This window comes from Magallana gigas, chromosome 6, assembly GCF_963853765.1.
Source record: "Magallana gigas chromosome 6, xbMagGiga1.1, whole genome shotgun sequence".
In the NCBI taxonomy this organism is placed as follows: Eukaryota; Metazoa; Mollusca; class Bivalvia; order Ostreida; family Ostreidae; genus Magallana; species Magallana gigas.
The window spans coordinates 38847553-38859640 of record NC_088858.1 but is presented as its reverse complement, the minus strand read 5'-3'; the positions used below and the strand labels follow the sequence as shown (position 1 = coordinate 38859640).

Here is a 12088-nt window from a genome sequence, read left to right as displayed (position 1 = left end):
GTTCACTCTTATATTTGCATAATACAGAAAATGGACAGTTTTGCCAGCATAAAGTTCGAAATGCTTTCACAGAACACTTTTGCCATTTATTTTCTAATGAACAAGCAGCGCTTAAATCACTATATAATGGGGCTAAGGTTCATCTTGCTCGACTGTTCAACACTCAAGATGAAAATAGATCCAGCAAACAATAGGAAGACAAAATGATCAGAGCAATGTTATGTTAGTTAATCTACCTCGAGAGAGAAAAGTACATTTTAACTATACATGATATCGAAATTCAATGAAATCAATTATTTAACTGGGTTCAATTAAGTTAATATTACTCTTCAGTAACTATTTATCAATTTTATGATTAGTGAAGTGAATTTAGTAAGTCTATACAAATAATTGATTTGTCATATTCTGAATTTTTGATTTACCAGTGACAGTATATGCCAAATCAACAACAAATCGGTTTGCACCGATTGTTTTTACAAATTACAAACCAGGATCCTTAAGTTTTCCCCATGGCGATGATATTTACTTTAATATTAGAAGCAACACTAACAAAACAAAACGAAAAATCATAACAATCTATACTTGTTCATTTAACAAAACGCTTGAATTCATTTCCTGTTTTTTCATTAAAAATGTGTATATATGTTCTAAAACCCCCACTTCGTCTTACCAATGTCATACCGTACCAGATGGTTATGATGACTGACAAGCGAGAAAACGCTGGAGCTCTGGTTTACATCTCTGAAAAGTAAAGCATTATAATTAAGTCGCGGCAAATTATAGCCTCGTAGAGTTTTTGTAAAGACGTAAAATATTTTTGTATTAAAAATAATGTTTGATGAATTAAACATGTTTACATTTCCCGGTGTCTTTGTCTGTGATAACACTACGAATCGATTTTGTAATGTATAATTTAATACATTTCATCAATATTAATACCTAAATCAGTAAGTTCACTGATAAATCTACAGATGTCGTCAGCCAGGTCCACCCGTCGTCGTTTGTTTCGACTTATATCCTGGAACGTCTTCGAGGTGGTGAGTCAGCAATGATTTGCCAAATCGTTGCCCGTCTGTAGATGGCTTCCAGCTCTGCACTGCTTTTCTCCACCATAGCCAGCATGATGACTTTTCTGTTGTTGTGGAAAGTCTCTGTATTCCTGCTTTTCTTTCTTTCCCCTTAATTTCCAGGGCTGTCATTGCTCTCCACGTAGACTGGGCTGGGAATCCTCTGCAGCCAATCTCCACTGGAAAACCCCTGGACTCCATCCTTCGCTGCGGATGTCATCTGCCAGATCGGTAGGCCTCCTCGCATCTCTCTTCCCACTGGACCGTAAGCTCCACCATCATTATCTGTTTGCCTTCGTGGGACAAACATACGATGTCAGGGCGGAGAGTAGTGTTGAGAACGTCTGGAAATATCAGCCGTCGTCCGAGATCTGCCTGCATCTCCTATGATGTTGCTGAATCCAAAATAGACTTCTGTTCCGAGGGTTTCTTGATTATTGTTGGGTCGCCTTCCTTCACAACGTTGATGTATTTACGGACGTCTCTCTTCTGCCCTCTCTTCTTCCGTTCCGTCTCTATGATATCAGCTAGCTCTCTGAGTACTTGGTCATGTCTCCATCTGTACCTGCCCTGTGTCATAGAGACATTACATGATGATAGATGTGTTCCAGAATACCTCTCTTTCAACATAGATCGTAGTTCATATTTTTTGTTAGGCCCTATACTTGTGTAGGTTGGTTGGCGATGGCAGCAGGTCATACACTGATCTTAAGAGGAACTGGATACGGTGTGGTTCAATCCTCCAGATCTTTCCACAATTCAGCTTCCTCTCTGTTGTTGTCCATCTCGTCCATGCACCTTGGCTTCCCATTTCTGTTGCTTTTGCCTTTCTTAGTTATTCTTCCAATTGGTGGATCTCTGCCTGTACCATTCCACGTTTCTCCGTGTTGTTGCTTTTCATCCAGCTTTCTCTGTGACTGCTTCATAGCCCTTGTCTCTCCTCTACTACTGTGCAAACTATGTCAGCATGCTTCAGCCTGCTTTCTGCCTGGTGGACTGCAGCACTGGCTGACCACTGCCTTCCAGTTTTTATTTCTATATATCCCTGCTTTCCGGATCTTTTCATCCTTCGAATCTCTAACGAGAGAACTAAACGGGCTGTGGTAACTTTGAATTCTTCAACCAAAGATGATATTGGCAGCTGGAGTTTGGATGAAGCACTATACAGTCCAAGACTAGTAGAGCGTGGACGGACGCCCGGAGCCACCCTCGGAGGAATCTGTTTACCGTCCTTTCCAATGCTTCCACTGTCGTAGAGGGTTAGATGCCATAGTAGACGGGGAAGCAGGCCATGTTGGTACATCCACGCTTTGAATTTCCCCGGCAGCTCAGTCTTGCCATGCTCTCGAGTCCCTCTGTTACTTTCCCATCCAGTTGCTTGATGTTTCCCTGGTCCTTCGGATTCTGAGTAAAACCGTTTCCTTAGGTACTTCACGGGTTTGTCCACAATAGATGGAATGTCCTCCTCTTGTATCTATACAAACTTCTTTGTCACTTTTCCTTTCTTTATAATTAAGCTTCTTGACTTGTGGGGCTTGATTCTCATTCTTGCATCATTGACTATTCTATATTTTTGTACAACTGCTAAAATTATTTAAAACTAAATAATAAGGAATCATTCTTTGAATATTATTAGGTGATCAAATACGGTCGGACATGATCAATCTATCTATAAAGTTACTGGCTTTGATCAACCCCGACCGTATTTGACCACCTCATAATACTCAAAAAATGATTCCTTGTTCCTTAAATAGAAGCATTTTTCTTGTTCATTTGCATTCTGCATAAGTGAGTCCTGTTGCAGATTAGTTTTGTGTAGTACTCAATAATTGAATCAAAATTTATGTTTTCAACTTTAGACTGAAACCATTGACTTAGGAAGATGAGAGCAAGGCTTCATCTCTCAGTAGTGTTCAATGATTCTAAATGACATGTTGGCTATTCAAAACCTTGATCCTTTATCATTATTTTTTCCATCCTTGATACTTTCATGTCCAAAAGGGGTACTAAAAAATATAGTAATTATGTCGCGAAAATTGTAATAAAAATGGCTTGATATCGACCTTTTAATTAAAACGTTGCTTAAAATTTGAACTACATGTACATATATGCCAGAATGGTAGATTTCTGCGCTGTAAATAGCATATTTTAATTTTCTATTAGAGAGGTGCTCTGGCGGTAACGATGGCCGATTAGGCTCAATTCTAAAAAGGCTAAGACATAATTGTCTCGTTATAACGAGTTAGTATCTCGTATATAACGAGTTAATTATTTCGTAATAACGAGAAAATTATCTTTGACGGTGCTCTGGTTTTTTTATGTTCTTGACTTATCACTCCATATCATGACGTGAACATATCAGAGAGAGAGAGAGAGAGAGAGAGAGAGAGAGAGAGAGAGAGAGAGAGATCTTTCTTCTTGTTTACTTTTTATGAAAAATCTAATATACTTTAGAACCAAGAATACTTCATGCCAATTTTTGTTCAGGAAAAGGGTCCATGAGTTCAAGCTACTTCAAAAGAATCCTGCACAAGTGTTTTAAAATCATTTCAAACTTGACATTGAGAGGGAGGTACATGTAGCTTGAATCTCCCAAGAATATGATCTAATAAATATGAATGTAATAACATTTTCTGAGCCTTGGCAAATTCACATTATTCGTGGTCTCGTCTACATCAGAGAAAATGGCATACTAGTCTAGTATTCCTCTTGGAGGGCATAATTGGGTAAGATAAATCGGTTTCTCAACACGTCATCAATTAACACATATATCTATCAAATAAATATACTTCTTATCACCTTGATACCAGAAAAATACCCATGAAATGTCGTTAAAAAATGATGCCATTTATATACAAAAAAAAATCCAATCACCAATAAGTGTCGTCTGCGAGGCATGTGTTGCACTCCGTTTTTTAATAACGACATAGGAGGCAGAGATAATCGCCGCCTAGAATCTCTGGGAGGGCATCCACGTCATCACTTATATCAAACTAAGTACTGGAATGAAATAGTGGGGTTGTTTTTTTTTGTATGTCATGTACTTTGACTAAAGAGTTGATCGGCTTTGATACGCTAGAAGTGCGTAAACCGGAGACGAAAGCACTTTTAAATTGTCATGCAAAAGACTATTTTACATCTACTGAGTATTTTCTCCGTTTATATATCTTATAAGAAAACAGATACATGGTATTAAACACCGTGTTTTTCAAAGCATTAGGCAATTTATGGATGTTTTACGCATTTTAATAGTAAATTCCAATCTTTAAAATGTTTTCCCTGTCTAACTTTGTTCAACGTTTATTCAAATAATAATGTACATGTATATATTTTTTTTAAATGGTGACTTGTTTGTTTGTTTATTTCATTTTTGTTTGTTTGTTGTTTTTTTTTTGGGGGGGGGGGATGGGGTATAAGTGGACCTTTTGCATGCATATAAGAAATGGGTCTCGATCGCGGAATGATGTGTCTGATAATCCGTTGTTTTATTAATTTCATTCACTTTAAACGAATGATTCAAGACCAAAAGATTCGAAGAAACTTGTATACGGGATAAAACAGTAGCGATCATCGCTGAACAAATTCATCACAGATATCGTGATTTTTCAAAAATGAAATGCTTCTTTTGTGACCAATGCAGGTATGATTGTAAGCAGTGAGAATTGTAGGAATTATATAAAATACAAAAAGGAATATTTTCAGCATGATATAGTGAGATATAGAACATACTGGTAGTAAAGAGGTACATTTTTCAATTTACCTTATTTTATAGATGGATGTGCATGTTAATTTATTTCTTACCTTTATATTTTATTTTAAACTTCGTTTTATTCGTAATTCGTTTCTAGCTGCAGGTCTGTAGCTCCCGGTCTGAAAAATTCGGAGGTCCTCCATCCGAATTTTTCAGACCGGGAGCTACAGACCTGCAGCTAGATTCGAATCAGGACATACACGTGTCATTTTATATATGCACAGATAAAAACAAATACAGGAGGTATAGGATAAAATTAGCCTGTATACCTTTGAGACAGCCTCTGTCCTTCATACTCATAAAAAGCGAACGTTACCCATTGTTTTAGCCTCAGGAAAAATTATTTATTTCAAGTATAGATTTTTTAACTGTAATAGAGTAACACAATGCATATTTAACAATATAAACATGATAAAGAAGCCATAATTATACTTTAATTAATACAACGGGAATTAGAGCGAAAATATATTATCTGGATTTTTTTTATTGTAAATATCCGGAAAAGTCCGATTTGGTTTCCTACACTAGTTTACTTTCATTTCAGGTGCTGTACATTAAAAATGTGATTGTGAACAAAAATACAAATTAATTACGGTTTTCATATTAAAAAACGGGCATAAGAAGGCGTTCGCAGTGTCTTTAGGAACGGTAAATCTTTTACTACAATTTCAAATTGTGTAGCAACATTATTTTTGTTACAGGGAGGCGTTTTGTTGTGTGAATGCCAATGGCAATGGTTATAAAAAATCTCATAACCAGATTTATTCAACGATGTGATATTATTAGGCCCTATACAGGTAGTTTATAAATATGATCGTAGGAACATTAGTTCTGCAATGAAAACTCAAGACATTTGTGGGTTTCAAATATATTTCATATTGCCTCAAAACTGAAAATGTTATAAATTGTCTAAGCTTTGTATATGCTATAGACTCTATAAATTAGTTGTAGTAAACAAACTTGCAGAAGCAAACAGCAGAGTCATGTTTAGCAGAGCGAGTGCTTGCAAGCTCTTGCCAAAATTTGTTTGAAGGTAAAGGAAATTTTGGTGCTTGCGAGCTCTTGCCAAAATTCGTTTGAAGGTAAAGGAAATTTTGGCGAGCACTTGTGGGCACCCGCTCTGCTAAACACAACTCTGGTCTCAACATTAACTGAAAAATCCACTTGTCCATCAGTTCCTTACAAATTTCACTTGTCTGAATGTTATTTTTAATTGTCTGCCTAATTTGCAGAGAAAAAAAATTATGTGAAATTCTAATATCAAATTCATTGCAGCTTCTAAGAATGAATTATGAATTATATTAATTAGGATTTCAACCTTACCAGAAATATCAGATTTCTCTGATCCTAAATACCTTCAGTTTTTTTATGTTCTATAACAGTGACAAGAATTGTTTGGTATTACTGGGATATTTTATAAGATTCTTGATCATATCATAATTGTTGGGAACTTGTCAGATCTGACAGCGGTTGTGAAGATTGACTTGTTCGAGTGCATATATCCTTAAATTGAATTGAAGATTGATTTTTGGAAAGTGTTATACATGGAGAAACTAAATCTGTTATCACCTATTACTTCTTTCAGACACCCTGATTGACGAGAATGTTACCATGGGTTAAGGGAATTGAAATTTGAAGTCTTGAGTTGTACAACTCAAAGATAATCATGAACAGGAGAAAGAGAGTGATTGCCTACCTAATAGGCCTTGCAGTGATCGTGTACTGTGGGGTACAGATGATGTACATGAAAGATGTCTACAGCCCACTACAAGTTCTAGCTGATGCCCACAGTGAGGCTAAGAGACTGATGCGCTTCATAACAGCTTACCATTTTATGTGCAACTCAACTATGATATTGTCCAATGCCACAAATTGGCCGTTGTGTCTTGAGCAAGACGGAGGCATCAATCTCGATTCATCAACCACAAGAGTTATATATTCCATTGGGTAATGAATTGATTTCTTATTCTCTATCCAAATTATGAATACCCCTCAATGGTAATATATTAAGCATCTATTGTAAGATAAGTTTTTCAAAAGCATTCTATTAAATAGTATAATGTTATATACACATGTACTAGTATATATGTAGACATTCATGTGTCCATCAATGTATTTATAATTTTATTGGCCACCTACCAAAATATATATGAATCTTCTTTTTCAGCCCATCTAATTATGATTTTGAAGATGCAATCGCAAGAAACACATCCTGTAACGTTTTCGTCTTTTCCCATGAAAAACCTCCGTCAGATTTCTTCCTGACCAAATCCAACAATACACACTTCATTCGCTCTGCCATAGTCCCAAATGATCCTGCTGATTTCTCTCGAAACTCTTATGAGACACAGACTCTAAACAATGCACTGGGCATTTTAAAACACAAGACAGTTGATATTCTAAAGATAGAACATGTTCTTGACCAGCGCCGGTCATATGAATTGCTCTATTATCTCATTAACGACGGTGTAATGAAAAGGGTAAATCAAGTCTATTTCTCCGTGCTAATAGGTAAGAAATTAGTTAGAATTTAAAAAAAATAATTCCTTACAAAAAGAGATGTACCTTTACAAAGTATTTTCAGCTTGGTTAAGCAAACAAGCACTAAAACTCCTTGAATCTTATTAAACTGTGAACTGTTGTTTTCTTTTTCAGACAGGATAGATGATGACTATTTATATGCCTGGTATCGGACACTGTACAGTCTTTTTCACAAAGCCAATTTCCGCCTGTATCACACGGCCACGTCCAATCAGCTGTGTCTACAGGTCACCCTGATGGAGTCCTGCATGTACTCCATGTCCTGGGTCAAGTCCCCCAGCCCCCGCACATTCATCATGTACCCCCCTGCTGTAGATGGTAAGAAAAGTGCTGGTCGGCTAGACCCTCCCTTTCCCCACTCTCATCCTTTCTGTTTTTCATTTCTCTCTCTCCCTCTCTCTTTAGTGCAATAGTTTAAAATCTTGTAAAATGCAATACATTTATATTCATGTAAAACTTGTTTCATCATATATTGCTGTGAAAAATTCCATTTATCAATATAGAACCACACACATGCGTATTGACCCTTCAATATTCAGACTTAAAAGTTCTGCTTGTAAAATTATATTGAATGTTAATTGAATTTTATTTTCTCAAAAGGTACTTACAAGAATGAAATGAAAAGACTTGAGGATTATTTGGACAACAAGGAAAAGAAGTGTAAGGATGTGTACAGAGTCCATGTAACAGATAAAACTACATTAGATCTGTGTGGTGATGTGATGAAAGTTTCCAAGTCCTGTAGGCTGGTCATTATTAGGTGAGTAATTTCATGTTGGTAAAAAAAGGTTCATTTGAATATTGCTCATGTGTATAAGAGTTCATATCTGTTTGTCAGTTGGGTTGTTCTTAGATAGATCTTCGCTTATCTAAACTCTATTGCTGTATGCTATCTTTTCAGGGTAGCGAGATCCCCTGTCACCGTCCAGTTCCTGGATCGTCTCACATGTGACGTGTTCGTGATACAAGGCTCGGAGTTGGGGATGGAGGGGGATGTCACAGTATTCCGGACTAACAGTGGAGGGTATGTTGTTACCCCTGTAGGGCAAAGGGGGTGGGGGGGGGGGAGACAGAGAAACACTGTCATTTATGATAAGGCATGGCTAATTTTATGATTTTTTTTGGAGGGGATTGAGGGTTGGGAGGGGAGGATTTGTTAGTGGGTATTACTAAAAACAAATTATTTATTTCAAGACATATCATATTTTCCTAGGATGTTTTTGATTTAAACATTAATACATGTATGTTGTGACAATGGCAAGGTAGGATTGAAAATTAATGTACGAAGTTAAAGAGGCATGGTCTTGATTTTGGTTAACATGCCCCTTTTAAAAATTAGAAAAGCAGTCAATACAATATGACATGAATAGAATTTTCATATTTTAGTGAACACTTTCCATTTTATTTTTGTCTTGCAGAAACTCAGTCACTAATGTACAAACTCTTTCACTGAATGAAGCGATGTATAAATGCCTGAATCCTGACGCCTACAACTTCCTATACACAGACATTGACACGGAGTACTGGGCGTTGATGTCTCAAGTTCTGGATTCCGCCGTTCTTCAGGTAAACGAGCCAACTAATGCAGGGTCTGACACCTACTTCGAATAAAGTTACTAATTACGTCTACCTTTTTTTTTTTTAGAAGATTATGCATTATTTGTTGAGTACGGTGATTGAGTCAAATCGTTATTCATTTATAGGGTCCTCTAATGAATTGATTTTATGATAATAGTTTTGAGGTATGAAATGACTTCTGCAGGGAAATAAAAAGATTTTTATATTTCACCAGCAAAGCTTTTTTAGTAATTAATTGTGGTTATTGATTTTGTTGTTGTTTTTCCCCTGTAGAGTTCAAAGTGCCATGTCTATAGTAGATAGACTGATTACTAATGGTATGTGTTGTGTAGACCTAAATCTTTCATCAATCATATTATTTAGATATATTGTCTGGATTTGATATTTTTTTTCAAGTTTTAAGAAACTGATAAATACTGATGTTTCATGATTCATGAAAATCATTGTGGCCAAAATTTTGATGTGCATAAATTTCATTAATGACACTTAATTAATGGGATTATTTGCTTAATTTTATCTAACATAATTATCTTCTCTAAAATCAACCATTAATTGTGTAGGAAATGTTCCTGTCTCCCTCCCCTCCCCCTCCCCACCCCCTTCAATGAAGACATATTAGCAGGCACTTCTCAGTCTGACATCAAACTCCGTACACTGGTAGGACTGATTTTAAGGTCACGAGGTTAGAGGTCAAGGGTTAAACTACTCTAAACATGGAAAGATATCCATCTCTTGATATCTTTAACACCTTTTACTTATTCATTCAGTACATTGTAGAAAAGTTCCCCCTTTCAATACTTGTATTGCTGCATGTGGAGCATTTTTATTTTGTTATATTTAATGATACATGTATGCATAATTATACAAATGTTTATGTTTCTCTTATGTCAATCAAAAAATTCTTTCCTTCTTGTATATGTGTATATTGTTTATTTACATGTATGATAAAACAATCATCCTATTGCCCCTTGAGGGCCCTTAGTTGGTAAATAAAATTGATTTTATTTTATAGCTATAATTTTGTATTTTTCTTCAACATTTTTTGCTTACAGGGTGTTGACCAGATATTGTCTGACCTATCGCTATGGGAACATATCAACATGAACAATATTCGCCAGCGCTTCAGTGAACTCAAACGAATAAATGCCTATGGCCTGGAACTTTACGAGTACTCTGATCTCCCCGAAAGTGAGAGGCTATACTTCACGAGTCTCAAACACAAGAAAAAGAGGCTGAGTTTTATTCGTACCTCTCAGAATTTGAAATTTAAATGATCTGATTCTTTCGAGCTGTAAAGAAGTGAAAATATGCTGTGTTTTTATTTTGATCATAGAATTTACTCAAAAAGGTGTTCTGTCGTAGACTCATACATGGCCTAGCAGGCAAGCCAGTAGTTTATCTACATAAAAATTTCATATTGTAAATTTATTCTTTTTTATATTTATGTTGTAATGTCTTGGCTTTGCCACCATAGCTGTTAGTTAGGGCTTTAAATGTGTAATCATGAGATTGATGTGATTGTTAACATGTATTTGTGATTTTTATTATTTTTTTTTTTTTGAATAATTTTTAATGCCTCCTTATTTCATATGTGCTAATGTTTAAGAAGTAGCATTTGTATGAACATCTTTTTTTCCCCAACAGCCAACAGCTTTTTTTTGATAGCAAGGAATTTTTGTTAAATACTCTCATGTACACGTTTGTGAATAAGCAACACAATTATAATAGGTATAAAATGAGTTATCGATGCTTGCTCAAATATGAAGATGTAATGATACTGATGTACTTAGAACTGTGTCTAACAACGCTGCTCAGCTCCCATGCGGGTTCAGAGTTACTCAGTTAACATCACTCAGTGCAGTGCAAATTACTTTTTTTTAAAATTGCATTTTTTGACATACACTGTACATTATATGTAACTTTAAGTTTTAACAAACCTATTTTTGTGCTTATTTGTAGATTTTTTTTTATTTTTTGAAGCAAAAATTGCATTCAGTTGTAAATGTAAAGAACTTTTATATTGACATTTCAATTGCAAGTCCTACATTTTTATTCTAAAGTTCTTTTTATGTAAAATATATTGAGGTTGTACTTCTGATCTGTTTTTTTTGCAAGGAATTGAATACATGAACATGTATAGGAATGCAGGTTATTTCAATGGTGCCACTTGTTTAAAACAGAAAGTTTCAGAAATATAGACGAACCCATTAGTTCTCTTCAGTGCCATATACTACATATTAAATCAATACAACACGTATGTTGATAACCAAATCATACATTTATACAAATAATAAGCATGGGAAAATATGTACACTCAAGTATATCGAGTATCTGGGTCAACATAATACCAATACATTTTATACATATGCACTGTTCATGTAGTAAAACTTATCTTTGCTTGTGAATACATGTATTATTTTTTTAAATCAAGGAAGAATGAACAATAAAAAGTCATTTTCCTAATTTTGACTTGTATAGAATTTTGCTTTTTAACTTGATATAGCTTTTCAAAGGAATACCGGTATTGCACTTGTCTTTAACAAGTAAGGAAAAGATATCTCTTGCATCAAAGGGTCACTTCACACTAGAGATTATTGAAATCTCTCCCAAACAGTGTAACATTTACATCTTAATTAGCACATGTTTATCTTTTTATTTGAAATAAAACTAAAACTCCTAGCTGCCTCAGTTTATCATTTTCTTTGCAATAAAACATAGCTAATTTAGAAGTTATAAAGAATTTGCTTATAAAGAAAATAACGTTTTTTTTAAAAAAAAAGGAAAAAAAAAGAAATTTAATGTTCATGTATTATTACTCAGTACATTATCGGTAGTTTTTTAGTGCGATAAATTTCAATGGCGTGTTTTTATAAACATGAATTTTAACTACCATCATGCACTCACTGACCTGACCTCATTATGAAAGCTTGTGGGAATCGGCAGGAAATTTAATTACTTGGCAATATGGGAAAAAAATTCAATTCGTTATTTCCAAATTGAAAATTTTTAATATTAAAATAAGCAATGGACACCGTAAAGGACTCAGGTTTGTTTTTTGCATTTGAATAAGACTGTACTATGTAAAACCATACATGTACATGAACTTTAAGTTATCGAAGCTAACAGTTGATGTAATAGCTAAAAGTCTTGA

At 35.1% G+C, this 12088-nt stretch overlaps 1 protein-coding gene across 2 annotated transcripts; it reads left to right on the top strand.

Annotated features, from left to right (window-relative positions):
- The first annotated feature begins 5318 nt into the window (after positions 1–5318).
- On the top strand, positions 5319–11616 carry LOC105334747 (uncharacterized). 2 transcript variants are annotated; one of them, XM_034468009.2, is made up of 8 exons: positions 5319–5466; positions 6404–6765; positions 6986–7329; positions 7474–7677; positions 7960–8119; positions 8261–8383; positions 8778–8925; positions 9990–11616. In XM_034468009.2, the coding sequence occupies exons 2-8, from the start codon at positions 6485–6487 to the stop codon at positions 10209–10211; spliced, it is 1482 nt and encodes a 493-aa protein (XP_034323900.1). In that variant the 5' UTR covers positions 5319–5466; positions 6404–6484; the 3' UTR covers positions 10212–11616. The 2 variants fall into 2 exon arrangements, with proteins under 2 accessions (XP_034323900.1, XP_034323901.1); XM_034468010.2 differs by lacking the exon at positions 5319–5466 and adding an exon at positions 5507–5615.
- The last annotated feature ends 472 nt before the right edge of the window (positions 11617–12088 follow it).